Genomic DNA, 15,908 nt, shown 5'->3' on the forward strand with positions numbered 1-15,908 from the left:
GAGGATTCAATAAACGTGGGAGTAGTTAATGGCTGTAGTGATCTCTGTCAGAATGTACAAGGAGATTGTTTTCATGACCGTCGGAGGGGGAGCAGGATTTGATCTTATGAATAGCGGCTGCTACCATCTCTTCAGAAAACCAAGGGAAGGCAGACCATCCCGTCTGATCGCCCCAGTCAGCCACTTGGAGTGAACTGTTCTCGCTAATAGGAGAAGTGTTCACTACAGTGGCGATATTGGCACGAATGGTCGTAATCTTTGTGATAAAATATTGAGAGAGAGCAGCACACCGATCCTGAGTAGATACAATGTTGGGGGTCAGGTTGGCCGAAGATGAAAGGGACTTGACCTCTGAGAAGAGAGCCTTGGGTTGGCATAAAGAGGACTCGATTTTCTCAGTAAGATACTGTGTTTTAGCTGTTTTAATAGCTGGCGAGTAGGCTGCGGTGCAGGCCTTATATTGTATTTTCAAAGCATTGTAAGCCATTTGCGTTCTGCTTGTCTTCATTCAATTTAAGCCTGTTGCGGTTCATCCACTCCCCAACGGCCGCCAGGCGCCTCCGAAGGCACGACGACATCTCAGCCTGATCAAGATCTAAACGGATCAGAATCTGAGTGTCATTAACATAGGAGTAGCACCTGATGCCGAAGGAGCGGATGAGACACACAAGTGCCGAGATGTAAATGTTGAATAGAATCGGCGAAAGAACCCTGTGGCACTCCACACACAAGAAGGAAGGAAGCGGAAAGAAAAGGGGGCATGGAGAGAGTCTGGAGTATGATCCGCCAGGAACAACGTGATCTGGGCATGACGGGATAGCAGAATGGGGTGGTCGACGGTGTCGAATGCTGCTGATAGTTCTAAGAAAATCAGAGCACCCACCCCACCTGCATCCACTAACCTGGCCATATTGTCCTGGACAGAGACCAGAACACTCCGTGCACCTACCAGGTTTGAAACCGGACTGAGCGGAATCCAGGAAGTGAGAGGATTCAATAAACGTGGGAGTAGTTAATGGCTGTAGTGATCTCTGTCAGAATGTACAAGGAGATTGTTTTCATGACCGTCGGAGGGGGAGCAGGATTTGATCTTATGAATAGCGGCTGCTACCATCTCTTCAGAAAACCAAGGGAAGGCAGACCATCCCGTCTGATCGCCCCAGTCAGCCACTTGGAGTGAACTGTTCTCGCTAATAGGAGAAGTGTTCACTACAGTGGCGATATTGGCACGAATGGTCGTAATCTTTGTGATAAAATATTGAGAGAGAGCAGCACACCGATCCTGAGTAGATACAATGTTGGGGGTCAGGTTGGCCGAAGATGAAAGGGACTTGACCTCTGAGAAGAGAGCCTTGGGTTGGCATAAAGAGGACTCGATTTTCTCAGTAAGATACTGTGTTTTAGCTGTTTTAATAGCTGGCGAGTAGGCTGCGGTGCAGGCCTTATATTGTATTTTCAAAGCATTGTAAGCCATTTGCGTTCTGCTTGTCTAAGATTGAGCCATGCAGCTTTTAAAGAATCTGTGAACCAGGGTTCGGATGGCAGTCTGCTAGGTTAATGAGATGCAGCAGGGCCAATGCGTCTGTTGCCTCACGCAGGCCTGGGATAGCAGAGAAAGGGAGGTGACTGGAGCCAGGCTGCACTTAGCTGTGACCGCCGCAACCATGCATTGCGTATCTGCTGTGCGCCATGAGCGGTGCCAGACTTTGCCCGCCGGAGTCTTAGGTTGCACCTCAGCTATTACCCACTCACAAGGCATGAGGAAATGATCATACCATAAGAACAGGTTCTACTGACTGAAAGGTCAAAAAAGTTTTCTTAGCAAAAATCAGATCCAATGTATTGCCCAATTTATGGGGGTAGGATGTTGTATCTTATATACGGGCGCGTGTGGAATGTTGTTCCATGTTTATGGATCAACATTCCACACGGGCAAGTTGGTTTTCATTGCTGGTGCCTGGTGGTGGCTTACCTGCCCTGGGGTCCAGAATAAAGTAGTAAACCTCACCATCTGTGCCTCAGTTTACTTCACTGGTGACGAGGGAAGTCTGGACCCCGTTGTACCCACGCGTGCAGAGATTTTGGTGGCCTCCGGAAGGGCAGGAGCTGTAGGCGTACACCGGTACCGGGCCTGCCTTGGTCCTTCGTTGTCTGGTGCTGCCCGCGCCATTGAGGAGCAGTGGGAGCTCTCCCCAGGCGAGGGATCGCCGTCTGCTAGGCTGTCTTGATGGTGCCCACTGCGCCAGACGCAGGCGCCTGTGGATTGTTGTGGCCCGCGTCCCGGAGGCGCACGGCGGCTGCTCTCAGGCGGGGGGCGGCCATGTGAGTGGCCCCTCCTGCGCTGCCTGTCACTGGGGGGAGGCACACAGGAGCCCTGTGGGCCGCAACCGCTTGCTGCAACTGCATCCCAAGGAGCCCGCGGTGAAACTTTCCGAGCGGCGGCTCTCCCTTTCCCTCCGCAAGCGTAGGATTGGAGGCGCGGCTACAAAAGGTGCACGGAAACCAGCGTGAACACGCCCTGCAGACTTGGAAGACGGGGCCAGCGTGAGCTTTCTCTGTAGAGATACACCAACGCTCACGTGGGCCTGGAGGGGGGGTGGAGCAGTGCTCTCTGCTTTGCCGTGAGGAGCGCACCCTGCTGTGCTGCGCACATGTTTTTCGTGTCTGGGGTGCTGTGTGGCAGCTACTGGGCGAAGGACAGACGCCCTCGTTACCTGGTGGCAGTGGTCATCGTGTGCACTCTAGGTGAGGAGACATTTTGTATGCAGTGAATTTGTGGTTTGGTGAACATCACTTGCTGGTTAGTTCATTGAGATCCTGCAGTTCAACCTCAGTGACAGTCAACGTAACAAAGGAACCAGACTGCCTCTTAACTAGTCTTTCCTTGGTTTGTAAGACATGTCCCACACTGCTGCTAGACCCCCTCCTGCATTTTTGCCTACTCCTGGTGAGCCAGCAGCCCCATGGGACCAGTGGATTGACTCTTTTAAGGTGTATTTGAGGGCTGCTGGGGGTGCAAAATTTGATGACGATGATAAGGAGGCAACTGTATTGGTACTGAAGGACTATGTGTCTTCCGCCATTTGCCAGGAGAGGAGGTGACGGTGCCTGGTAGTGGCGAAGGGGAAAGAGTGGTGAGTGCATATGAAACAGCCTTGAAGAAGCTGGAGGACCATTTCAGAAGAAGGATAAATGTAGTGTTGGAGCGTTACAAGTTCTTTTCCAGGGCCCAAGGCTCTGGTGAATCCATTGATGCCCATGTGACAGCTTTGCAGGCTTTAATGGCCACCTGCAGACTTTCGGGGATTCTGGATGAGCACATTAGAGACCAGATAATGATGAAGACTAGTAATCAAAAGATTAGAGAAAGACTTTGGATCAAAAGTGACCCGCCATTGGAGAAGGTGGTGGAGATTGCCAGGGCCATCGAGGCTTCCAGGGCAAGTGTACAGATCGTTACAGAGAAGGAGGGTTCTAGAGATGCTGTGCAAGCTGTTTTACCTCGCAATAAAGGTGGCGGCATGGACAATAAAAAGAGATGGGACAAGAGTGACGACCAAGGCGGAAGGTTGACCAGAGCAAAGGAACCTTGCAGGAAGTGTGGCTGGTTGAGCCATTTTATATACAAAACCATAAAAACTAAGAACGTACCCAGATTGGGTCATGCAAGTTGAGTGTTGTGCACATATATTTGGTCTATAGGGGAAGAGGATTTGGCCCAAAGTGATATCTATAAACCTATTCAAGTGTTTTTGTATATAAGTGGCCTTCCTGGGCAGGATAGGTCTCTTACCAGGAGCCCTGTTCCATTAACTGGTTGAGCCATCTGACTGGTTCGAAAGAATGTCCTGCTGTTAACGTGGAGTGTTTAAAATGCAGATGTAAAGGGCACTACGCCGCATGTGCAAGCTTAATGGAGTGGCTGGCATGGTGTCGGATGGATGTGTTTCGGATCAGGATTCTGGGTCCCTGGTTAAGGCTGAGCAGGGTGTGATGCTACAAGTGGATGGGGCTTCACGGAAAGGTCCATGGGTTTCAGTGTTGGTGGATGGCCATCCTGTAGACATGTTGGTGGATTTGGGCTCACCCTATACCATTGTGTCACCAGAGATTTATGTGGGGAAACTGGGGAAAGAGATTTCAGCTTTGCATGCATCTGATATCAATCCCAGTGCTTACAGGCAGGATCCCATTAGCGTGTTGGGTTTTGAACGGTCTTGTATTGAATTCAGGGGATACATGTTTGTGCAATTCAAGAGCCATCAAACTATCAAAGAAAATATCAAAGCCGGAGACCTAGGGAGATTACATTTCAGATTGAAATTCCCAAGTACCACCAAATGAGTATATTGTACCTGGAGGTCTGCCAGTAGATACATAAAAAGGTCCAGAAAATTCCCTGGGGGGCTAGGGGGATAGTATACCAGTAAAAAGTAGCATATAATAACAGGAGAGATGACACATCTGAAGAGAAGAGCTTCCATGACTAGGCAGTGGGAAACACTAAGCTGTGTAATGGTAAACTCTGACCTATAGATTACAGCAATTCCCCGCCCCATGTTGGGGAGACTGTCGATCACAGTGGATAATACGGTAGTCAAAGGGGATAGCCTGGACCAGGGCTGGGGCCAAAGCAGCTTGCAACCAAGTTTCAGTAAGGCATAATAGTGCCAGGCGGCGATCCAATAGAAGAAAGCAGATTTCATATGCGTGTGCTGGTAGGGAGCGGGTGTTTAGTAATATCAGGGACCAAGGGGGAGTGTTGACCTTAACCGCCAACAGCTGTTGTGGAGGAGCTACTCCCACAGGAGAAGGTTAATTGCTCCAGCCTGGCAGGAATATGGTACCAGTAGGGGCGAGAGATAGCAAATGTGCTTTAGAGTAACACAAACACCCATCTGACCTGTCCTCAGCACGCTGACGGCTTGCCTGCTGCACCTGTCTGCTGTGCTGACGGTTAGTGTGGCACATAAATGCCTGTGTGCAGAGGAAAGGAAGGCTAAACCCTCCCCCTCACAGAAATGAAAAGCGGACTGCCCGCAAGTGCGGCGTCCCTAATGGTAAAAGACCACAATATGTGGGTAAATACACTAATAAGCACAATTAATAAACACAGTTAAAATATCAATCAGCTGATAGCAGCGTAGTTTTAAAATATTGCCGCAAGTAGAGTGGTTTTAAAATGACACACTCTAGCTGAGCAGCCTCTCCAGGCATGATTATTTCTGTGTTCGCTATGAAAGATTAGCAGGACACTTGGAGACAGCTCAGGCAGACATGGACTCTGTGGTAGCAGCTTTAATGCCCAGTGACGACTTGGTCAGTCACAGTTCATCACGTCAGGCAGAAGTAATTTCAATTTGTTCAAAAACGGATTACATTTTCGTAAATACCTTTTAACTGTATACTAAAAGGGGCAGGTAATTCAGAACACTGTAGTGTAGACACATTTAACGTTTTTATATATTTTCTAAAACAATAAACATGTAAACCATTTAGAAGGGAAAAAAACTCCTATCCTGCTTTACATTTTTATTTTTATGATATAGTTTAGAATCACCTATACATATGTAAGAGAATGTTTAATTTCTCTACACATTTTGGGTCTGTGGGATAGACGAGGCCAGAAGCAGTTGTAGTTAGAAAAGAAACTAGTTTATTGAGGAAAATGAAATGAACAAAGTGTAAGGGAGTTCCTGCCACAAAAATAAGGATTTGTTGGGATGGTTCCTGGGCATGCCAGTGGTCGTCTGGGGGTCTGTCCAACTCCCAAGGGCCCAACAACCCTTCCCCAGAATAAACTCAGCCAAGGGCAAGTTGGTACTGCGGTTTATTGAGAGAAAAAAAAGGATCATACAAGACAATCAGGTTTCTCCAGTACATCTCAATTTACAATACTTCCTCCCCGGTCTTGTTGCTGTATGTCGTCATCACCTAGACCCTTCCCTGAAAACCTATCCCCACTGCTGATTGGGTGATGAGTGGTAACCCATATGGATATCCCCTATAGAGGTTATTCTACTGGTCCTTGCATGTCAGGTGGCATACTATTATTACATTGTTGCAGAGTAGTGGACTTATCATTTGCCCTTGTCAACCACCACTGGATTTCTGTCTCGTGATTGGCTGTAGCTGGACCCCCAGCCTTGGGACCCAAGTCGGTTCTCAGCCCTCTGTGCACCTCTTCAAGGTGATATGAAATGACTGTGTCTGAATTGTATCTGGTAGTATACCACCTTTGCCTATGAGAGTGAGTCTTCACGTTGCAACACTTGTTTCACCTTCTGTCTGGGCTGATGAGAACGGCTTGTCTTCTCACCACGGGTGAATGAATGCCTATTGTCTAGTTCGGCTGCATCACGTGGTTGTGGACCACAAAATTGAGCTCTTGGGTCTGCATTCATGAGGATTCATTCAATTTTTTTGCAGCTGGTCCATTATCGTCTAGAGTTTGGAATGTGACTGTTTTCACTGACCTTGGCTGTGAGCTCGATCTGCGCTTCGTGCAGCCTGACCCTGCTCCTGCTGTGTGGCGTTCTGTGGCTTGAGGCCTTCTGTAATTTTCCTTGGACTTGTAATGCGATTTCTTCATGCTCGTACTATGCTATGTTTCCTATAGATTAGTCATACGTGGTCCTACCAGGCTCCATATATACTCCTGTAGTCCCATAGTGTTAATTGCCATAAGCATCTGCAAGCTTGCTCAGGATCTCTTGTTGCCTTGCGTTTCTGCCTTACTGCGTTTGGCTAATGAGAAAAATAATAAAAGCTTTGACAGTATGTATATGTATCCGTCCTCTATCTACAGATGTGTAAGCATGTTCTTCATGTGTGCGAGTGTGTGTTTGAGTAATGCTGTGCAGGGCTGCGAGTATTCTTCATGACTAACGCTGCTACGTCATGGTGTCACTAATGACATGAGCACAATGGTTGCTTAGTACCTAATCGAGACAGTCCATTATGGTGTTGGGGTCCGCAATCTCTGTCGGATTCTCTGGATCTGTAATGATATGCACTGGATATGGTTGTCTGAGGGATACCTTCCTGCATAAGAGTCAGGCAGGGGTGCACTTGGAGTTCGTCTGAAAAAGGATGGGTGACTTTGAGTGTTCCTTGCTCTTCTGCCTGTCGGGTTCATGGTGGTGAGGAGCGGTATTCCTGGGACCATCTCTTCGGATTACTGAGTCCTTGTTTTAGGAAGTCTTTAAGGATGGGTTCTTCCTCTCCGGGCTTCCTCTCGATTTCTCTTAATATGCCCAACAGTACTCCTCTGTCTCTGCAACGTTGTCCTGCTCCTGCAAATCCAGAAAACGCAATATTGGGGTTGTCGGCTTTTATCTTCCAGTTCTCCTCCCCTGCCCAATCACCATTCTCCTTTCCACACGTCTCATGTGAGTTCTTATGCGAGTTCTCTCCCTTCAGTCGGTTCCCCTGTATCTGGCTGCCATGATGTCTCTGAGGTCCTGGGATTGTATTTTACATGCAAGACATCCTCTATTCCAACCCCTGTTGTGGCAATCCCTGACTGATGCAGCTAAGCAGAGTCATTGTGAGCATGTCGCTGGTAACTCCCTTTTGGGTCTTTGGGTCATTTTGCTTTCTTCAGTGGCCCTTTCATCGTCCTGTTAGCCCCATGTTCCATCCTGTGTACACCGTGGTGCATACCTTCTGAGGTATACCTGTTGTGGTATTGCCTTAAGGGTACGCCTGTCCGGTTCCCGTCATGGTGGCTAGTTGATTGTGGCAGTACGGCTGTTAACATAAGTTCTCATGTTTAGATCTCTCGTCTCGGACATCCCCCGTTTCAAGACCTGTGCTACTGCAGAACCCGTACTCCACGGGTCCCCCGACGTGTCGGGCCTGGTTTACAAAAAATGTTTTCAGTTGGACTTCCTATGTTAAAACATTTTTGTAAATCCTGCCCTTTTGTTTTTAATTTAAAATTGTTCAAAATATCCCAAATATATAGAATTCGAATGATTAGATATTAGTATTTGTTCTTAACTTGAATTTCCCATCACTTTTAAAAAATGATTTACGTATTGAAAAAAGTACTTTATGCAAATTCTTAAAAATGTATTTGCTGCAATTATACCTAATTTGATTTTTTTTTTTTAAAGATGTTCTGAATTTAAAAAAAAAACATTATTTACACTTTCCTTAATTCTTTCTATGTGTCTTTGTCGATCATTTCACTAGCCACAATCTTATGAAGAAGTCTGTCGGACATGGAAAGCTAATGCACTCTTCCATCGCTGCATGCAAATCCCAGTTGGTCCAAAAAGAGGTAGCGAAACCTTCATTTTGTGCATTGTTTTTAAAAACCTTACAATATTTGTAAAATTGGAAAATTCCTCTTTCTGTATATTGACTTTTTATGATTATACCTTTATATTTGTACAAATTGCAATATTTAAGTTTTGTGACACTTAAAACATATTTTTCCAAATAGTGTATAAAGTTATACAAAATCTAAAACCATGTATTACAATATTTAGCATGTTTATGCATATTGATTCTAAAAAGCAATCAAGATAATTGTTTCCTAATTTCATGTCACCCATGTCTCATTATTTATCTCCCACAATTTCACCAGCTAAATTGTCTAAATGTAAATAATTCTAATGAATATTGGTGAAAGTGAACGTGTCCAAATGATATACAACCCTAGCAAATATACAAGCACAGTTCTATTTGCAGTGTGTATGGACAAAGCTATTGTGCAACCTGTGAGGTGTCTGCCCAACTGCCCCAGAAGGAAGTTGCTGGTCCTTTGACCTGCTTGGAGTGAGTGATCTAGTCCTGAGTCTGCAGGGATTGAAATACAGATTTAATGTAAAGGAAAGACTGGAAACACTACTACGTGGGTTTTAGATCTTCTGGTAATATGTTATCCCACGTGATTGTTTGTTTTTTTCCAACACAAGTCATTGTTTTTTTCAATTAAAGAAAATAACAACCATTTCATGGGCAAAGTGCATTTCTCTTAGGTCGAGCATTTATTTACACGAATTAACGCTCTGGCAGGATTTTTGATTTTTCCGAGGACTGTTTAAGCACAAAACTTCCATCTACTTGTCTCCCAGCTGTAATTGCTGCATCTCGTCTAGTCTTTATGATTGTATTTAAATGTGACTCTTTCCTACAGTAGCCTGTGCACTTGCTTATTCTAGTTGCATCTTCATGAAGGGTTACGTTTTGTCCCATTTTAGAATGGTCATAGCGCAGTAGTTGTGTGGTAGCATTTGCTATGTGTATGTTGTAGGCAGCTGCAGTGGCCATCTTCATCATTGATAATGGTGTTCTCAATAAGTCTACTTTCACAAAAGGTTGTTACTGTGCTGTGAGTCTATATTTCTTCGCTAACCCCATGTTCAAGTGTGTAGTCACACTATTTAGTTACATACTTTAATATACTGGCTGCTCTAGTCATGGCCATTGTGGTACATAGAAAACCTTTCTTCCTCGAGGCTCCACTAATGAGTATGCAATGCTGGGAAATCTAGTTACCGGTGAACGCACTTGCCATGGTGTGTGAGTGGGTGGAGACTGTAAATTACTGTATAGCATCATCTTATAACGTGAGCTCTAGCCAGAAGCTCAGTAAGGAGTCTGGGTGTGTCTTGCATTTTTAGTATTGATAGAACCTTCAGCATTCCAGAAGATCCTAAAACCTATTAGCTGCTTTGTTACATCAGGGGTAATATTTATGTTCGGGTTCCTTTAGTGGCATGTTGTGGCTGCTGTCATGCTTGTGTCTTAACTTCATTGAAATAACTTGGTCTTCAATGCCAGTAGGAGGCGGCCATAGCCCTCTTTGGTTGCATGCTGCAGAGACTCTGCATATATAAGGTATTGCACTTGCCAAGCCCGAGAGTCGCGAACAACATTTACAACAGAGCCTCGTTAAAAGACACGCTTGACTATGTGCCAATAGCTTTGGATAAGCTTTCGACATCCTAACATGCCTTCAACCTTATTGCGACCTAGTCTCAGGGTTGCTGGGCCGTATTATCCATGGCCAATGATTTTCCAATAAAGCTCATGTGCAAGGAAAAAAGTGAATGTATGTGTAGGTGCATGGTCAGTCTTGTGACCACTGATATCTATCTGGTCGTCGTATCATAAAAACCCAAAGCAGGGTTTGCTGCCTGCTTGCTGCTGCTTGCTGCCTTACTCCAGGGTACGAAATTGGGGGGAGATTGGAGGGAGCTGGGAGCTATTTAACTCCTGCTTGTTGCTTAAAAGAGCCTGGTTAGCTTGATACAGGCATCTATCGGGAGCTACTTTTAGCTCCCAAGGCCAGCTGTTGTCAAACAAACACACCAAAGTGAATTTTGGAAAATCTATAAATAAAAACTACGACACATCTATACAACATTTAAAGCATAAGGTCCTAAATAATGGTAAAAATAATATGTTTGCGTCTTATGTGGACGTTAGATTTGCAGAACGCCGTGTCATTGCCACTCGCTCTCCAGTGGTAGCTCCTGGTCACGTCTAATGCCTACTTTTAGCTCCAGCTCGTAATTTCGATGATAGGTTTGCATCTTATGTGGAAGAAGATTTGTGGAACGCAGTGTAGTAGCTCCTCATTAGCTAGTGTTAGCTTCTGGTCACTGGCTAATGCTGGATACCCAGGAGCTACTTTTAGCTCCTGCCTATCCAATCTTAATTTTGATCCCTGTTACTTGATATTTAAAAAGTAAAATGATGGCATTTATGGCTTAAAGAACAACTGTTGTGTTGCCCTTTTCTTGGAAAATCCCAACAGTGTAGAAATGTATATGTTTATGGCAACAGTTGTTGTTGCGAGCCAAAGCAATATCATGCTTGCAAACAACTTTTGTTAGTTTACCCAGACTGTTCTGGGCGGGTAAAATAGCTCAATAGATTAATGCACTCAATGCAGGGATCGAGAGGTACCCTAATTTGAATCTAGGCGGGCTCACACAGCCCCTTATTCTTAAGCGCAGTACTATTAATTTGGGGGTTATTACACCTGTTTTGGGTTACCTTTGGGTTACTTTTAGTTTGTAAAGCACATGCTTAAAGAATACTCCTCAGCACTGTAACTTCATTAAGTTCATTCACTCCCAGTTGTTTGATCCCCTACTCTTTTAAAGTGCTATTTTTATTTGTTTACAAAATAAAGATACGTTTCTATTTTTTGTAAAATGTGAGGCTCTGCCTTCTGTGCAAGTGGTGTCATTATATGAATAGTTTCTCTAAAAAGAAATCCAAAGTCGTGTGTTTGTGCAGGTGTTTACGGTGTCTACTTGAAGTCATAATTATTGTATTATTCAAAACCAAGTTGTTAACTTGTTTGACGTTTTACAGGTTCACTTAGGATGTTTCTCCGATCTATTCCACCATCTTCCTTCCACCTGTGTAAAGGTCGCCCGAGTCTCCTTGAACTGCAACAAACTCTGCAGCCACTGGCTTGCTGGAAAACCAGGACAGTCCGTAGCCAGAGAGCCTGCCAAAAGCTACATAGGAAGCCTTCAACGAGTTTCACAAGCAGTCACGTTGCAATTGTCTACAGGCTCCTGAGGCCATGCTTGCCTGTATCCTGTCAGAGAAGGACTATGATGTCAGTTGCTGGGCTATCGGCTGCCTCTGTGTCTACAGACAATCGTGATGGAATGCTCGGCTGGTACGAAAGCATGGCTGATACAGCACCGGTCCACTTAGCAGAAACCATGCTGCTCGGCCTACATGAATTAACTGGCCTGCCATGGTGGGCGAATATCATCTGCGCTTCTGTGGCACTCAGAACAACCATTACGCTCCCTCTGTCTGTCTATCAGATGTACGTTATTGCCAAGGTGGGTCACTGCATCCCATTCTAGACTTCTTTAAAAGCGTAGCCATTATTATCGCATACTGAAAAGTGAAAGTGAGACTTGCCAAATTCAATTTCATATCTAATGCTCCAGTTTTGACAGCCAATGAGAGAGATTTTCTAGGTAATCATTTGCATCCGGTGTGCGCGCAATCTGCAGTAAAGGTTAGTAATACTGGTAGGGCCGTTTTAACCATCTGACATTTATAAATTAATTACCATTACAATTTCATAATAATGACACCTTTTATAGCAGTTGGCGACCTAGAAAAGATTTCTAAGAGGGAATATTTTACTCCCTATTTTTTTAAAGTTGGGAGTACAGTTATTTTGTACATAGTAAAACAGTAATATCCATTCCAATGGGGGTGTTTTTCAGGATAGTAAAAGTATATTTCAATTCTGAAAAAGATGTCCTTTTGTAATTCTTTCTCAATTCAAATTAAACGGTGCATTTTTACGTGTGTATTCCAATGTGTGTGTGTGTGTGGCAGTGTTTGCTACATTTTTTGTTGGTACTATTTTTCTTATTTCTAGGAAGTAATTGTGGCCAATACGCCCCTCATCTGTATGGCTGATATTGATTAGAAGCTAATGGAATTTGGCTTGAAGCACTATATGAAAATATGATTCTGGGCAACCACATCACCATGCATTGTGCAAAAAAAATTCAAAATCTACCCATAGAAATTAAAAAGGGTTGCTATACAATTACCCCCAAACACATGCTTGTTACATCTGAAAGATTTCACTCTTGTTCTGTAGGTATTGTAAGTGTGCAGAATTAAGGCTCAGACACAATGGTTGCATGTTTTTGGGTAAAGACTTTTATTAAATAAAAAAGTGTTGGAAAAAGGCCTCTCTATCCCTAAAGCTAAGGGGGTGTGGGGATTCCCTAAATCAAAGGAAACAAGTGAAATTGGATGAGATGGTGCGCATAGGCTGATCTAGTGCGTCTGGACGAATTTGTCCACCTGCAAGGTGCGCGCGCTCTCATCGGCTCCCCAGCTGATCTCTTATGGAACTCCTGCGTAGGATACTTGCATTTTATTGGGCCATTCACCTGTGGTAAGAGGCTAGACCGCTCACTCCAGGCGGATGCTCAGCCTCGCTGATCTTCATAGAACCTGTTTCCACATTATGGGTGAAACACTTTGTATCTTTTGGTCTCTGTCTTGTGATTTTTTGTTGTTTGACTTCAGTGAAGACACTGGGAGTTTATCTGGATGCTATGCTTTCGCTCACTCTACAAGTAATTCCATCGCCTCCTCTGCCGCCTACACTACAAAACTGATCAATGCATCCAGACCTTTTCTATCCCTGGACAGCTGCCTTACAATTGCCCGAGTTATCATCAGATCGAGGCTCGACTATTGTAATGCACTCTTTGCAGGCACCTCTGAGCACAACATCCGGAAGATGCAGGTTATTCAGAATAACGCACTTCGAGCAGCTCTTAACATCCCCAACTAGAGCATCACCTCAGCAAGAATCACGCACAAATGTCTCCTCAATGTACCCCCCCCATCTATCACAGAAAATAATGAAAGTAAATTTGTCCAGATGCACTAGATCGGCCTATGCGCACCATCTCATCCAGCCCAAATTTAAACAGGCTAAAGCTGGAGGCTCGAGCTTTCCAACTATCGCAGCCAAAGCATGGAACTTACTGCTGCCGACTTTGCGAGCCGAGCATTCTTACTGACCATCCGTAAATCACTAAAAACTTAAATATTGCTGTTTGCTCAAATATTGATCCTGAAACTACCTGATATACTGACTTTCTGTACATGTTCTGCTTTGTGAGTAACTGGTTACGTAACAGTGCCTTGATGCCTCAGGGCTCAGTGCGCTTTATAAATTGACACATAAATAGACGGATTTGGCAACTCCATACGTTAACCCTATCAAGAGAGGGGGAAGGAGGATATAGGAAGTGTATTGCAAGGGTGGGGGCTGTCATTTCGTGTTATCTGGTAATGGACGTCCCCAATGCCTTGGGGGATTCCTTCGCCATGTGATCCTCGGTATTTGTCGGGGGACCATTGTTTTATGGATGCACCACCCTGACCCCATGAGAAAGTCAAAATCCTCTGAATCGTTACAATATATTTGTGTTTTATGAGCATATGGTGCCATGATTAAAGTACCTTTCAAGTATCGAAAAGAGCGCATAGCAAAATGAGAAATATCACGCACAATACCAACAACAATCAAAATTAAAGAACAGTTGGCTATTATAATCGTTTTCTTAGTTTGGATTTTTTAAATGCAAAAAATAATGGACTGCAAGTGTTGAAATCGTCCTGCCAAAATTAAGACTTTAAAACCTGAATCTTTATCTGCATAACTGAGCATTCAGAGACAGGTCTTCGACAGTGGTTGTTTGCAGATTTCATTATGGGTTTCTTTTTGCTAATGCTTTTCAGTGCATCCTACCATTTGATTGTGTCTTTAAATTGTGTGCCTTGTATAGGTGCTTTTTACCACCGGTTCCATTGCCAACTTTACTAGCAATATGATTATAGCATAGAAGTCAAGTCTGCGGAACTGTACCCTCCTGGCCTTAGGTTATTGGAGGGCTCTGGGTCGGGGAACGTCATTTTCGGAGTCCCAAGGTCGATTGGAAGGCAGGGCTACAGCAAGCTCAGGTTACACATGTTAGGGAGAATTCTCATTCTATAGCTAATTTCCCTTACCTATAGAGCCCCCCAGCAGCTTTGCTGGATTTGAAGGGTTTTTTTTTCTCCTGCTAAGAGTGAGACTCTTTATTCCCACTCTTAGGCATTTTTTGCTGTGTGTGTTCTAGGCTATTTTTGTGTTTAATGTCTATGGGGTTTTTCTCACCTCCATAGAACCCATCTTTATTCACATGGGTTACACAGCAACCTCCGTGCAGTGACTCAGGGGTGTCGTAGCGACCCCCAAACATAGACTCCATACCCTGGGACTGACTACTGTCCCCCAGGGCATGTAAAGTCCCCATTGACTTTACTAGTCAATTTATATGAACTAAACCAGTACAACCTATGGAGGTACTGGGAAGGGTTAATAGTTTTTCCCTTATGTTCATTTTCGAGAGGGTACCGTACAGTCCCTCTTTCAAATGTTTCTGGCTGGTGGCAGTGGTTACTACAGAAAATATTCGATCGCAAATATTTCCCTATGGGATTTTCCCATTGTTCGAGGCTACCACATTTTCTGACAGCCTCTAACAAACTGCCACTTTATTTTAATATTAACATTACTCCGGTAGGTTTTATTTGCCAGAACTTTAATATAAATTCTTTCTCGTGTCTTTCTCTAAACTCCTAACCCAGGTTGAGGATTCTTTGTTCGTCCTTTTGGCATGCTTCTGCCAAGAAGCCCTCCTTTCGGCGCCACTGAGTCTTGGGTCAGTCCATTGTGTGGGAGGGGGAGTAGAACCCCTGGACAGGGTTGCCTCAGCAACCCATGTCGCACTCTATCCTGATAGGTTGGAGGGTCTCCCGCCAAGATGACCACTCCACTGTAAGAGTGACAGCTAGGCTGTATGAATGGGGCTCGTTTTGCATAAAATCAGGGTCCTGAGGACTGGAAGAGCAAGACGTCACCACTGGAACTAAGAAGCATAAGAGGAGAGAAGCCAAACACATCTGCAACGACTGAACCACCGGTGAAGCCCGGCTGCAGCGTCTCACCACTTCTCCACACGACAAGAGAAGATCTTCATCGGAAAGAGCCTTCTTCCCTTGAGCTGGTGGGGCCAACCAGTTTGCCAATCGCCTTCCTCGACCTGCCCTGGTCGAATCACCAGTACCCTGGACCCGGAGACCGGATAGCCAGGCACCCGTCCACCCAGACCGCGATTTAAAGGAGTGTACCTTTTATTTGTTTGGCAGCACCGCGGCTGGTTTCATCCCTGGGTAGTGCAGTAACTCGAACCTTCCTCCACGACGAGAGCCTCCCTTCCTCTGCTGGATCCCCCGAACTGCAGGAACTACCAGGAACAACCGCCACCGCAGGAGCCACTTCTTCTTTTAAGGTACATTGTTCCGCCAGGCCGCCCTTTTCGCGTGGTTGG

At 45.0% G+C, this 15,908-nt stretch overlaps 1 protein-coding gene across 4 annotated transcripts in view; it reads left to right on the forward strand.

The window, feature by feature from the left end:
* The window catches only part of COX18 (cytochrome c oxidase assembly factor COX18), a 150,261-nt gene that overhangs the window by 17,349 nt on the left and 117,004 nt on the right, over window positions 1-15,908 (forward strand). For 2 of the 4 annotated variants that reach the window (XM_069632320.1, XM_069632319.1), the window contains exons 2-3: window positions 8,200-8,287; window positions 11,341-11,828. In XM_069632320.1, the coding sequence (XP_069488421.1) occupies window positions 8,260-8,287; window positions 11,341-11,828 (516 nt within the window). In that variant the 5' untranslated portion in view covers window positions 8,200-8,259. The remainder of the gene's footprint in view (window positions 1-8,199; window positions 8,288-11,340; window positions 11,829-15,908) is intronic. The other 2 variants (XM_069632322.1, XM_069632321.1) reach the window with 1 other exon arrangement.

This window comes from Ambystoma mexicanum, chromosome 6q (genome assembly GCF_040938575.1).
Source record: "Ambystoma mexicanum isolate Mex_15411 chromosome 6q, UKY_AmexF1_1, whole genome shotgun sequence".
NCBI classification, from domain to species: domain Eukaryota; kingdom Metazoa; phylum Chordata; class Amphibia; order Caudata; family Ambystomatidae; genus Ambystoma; species Ambystoma mexicanum.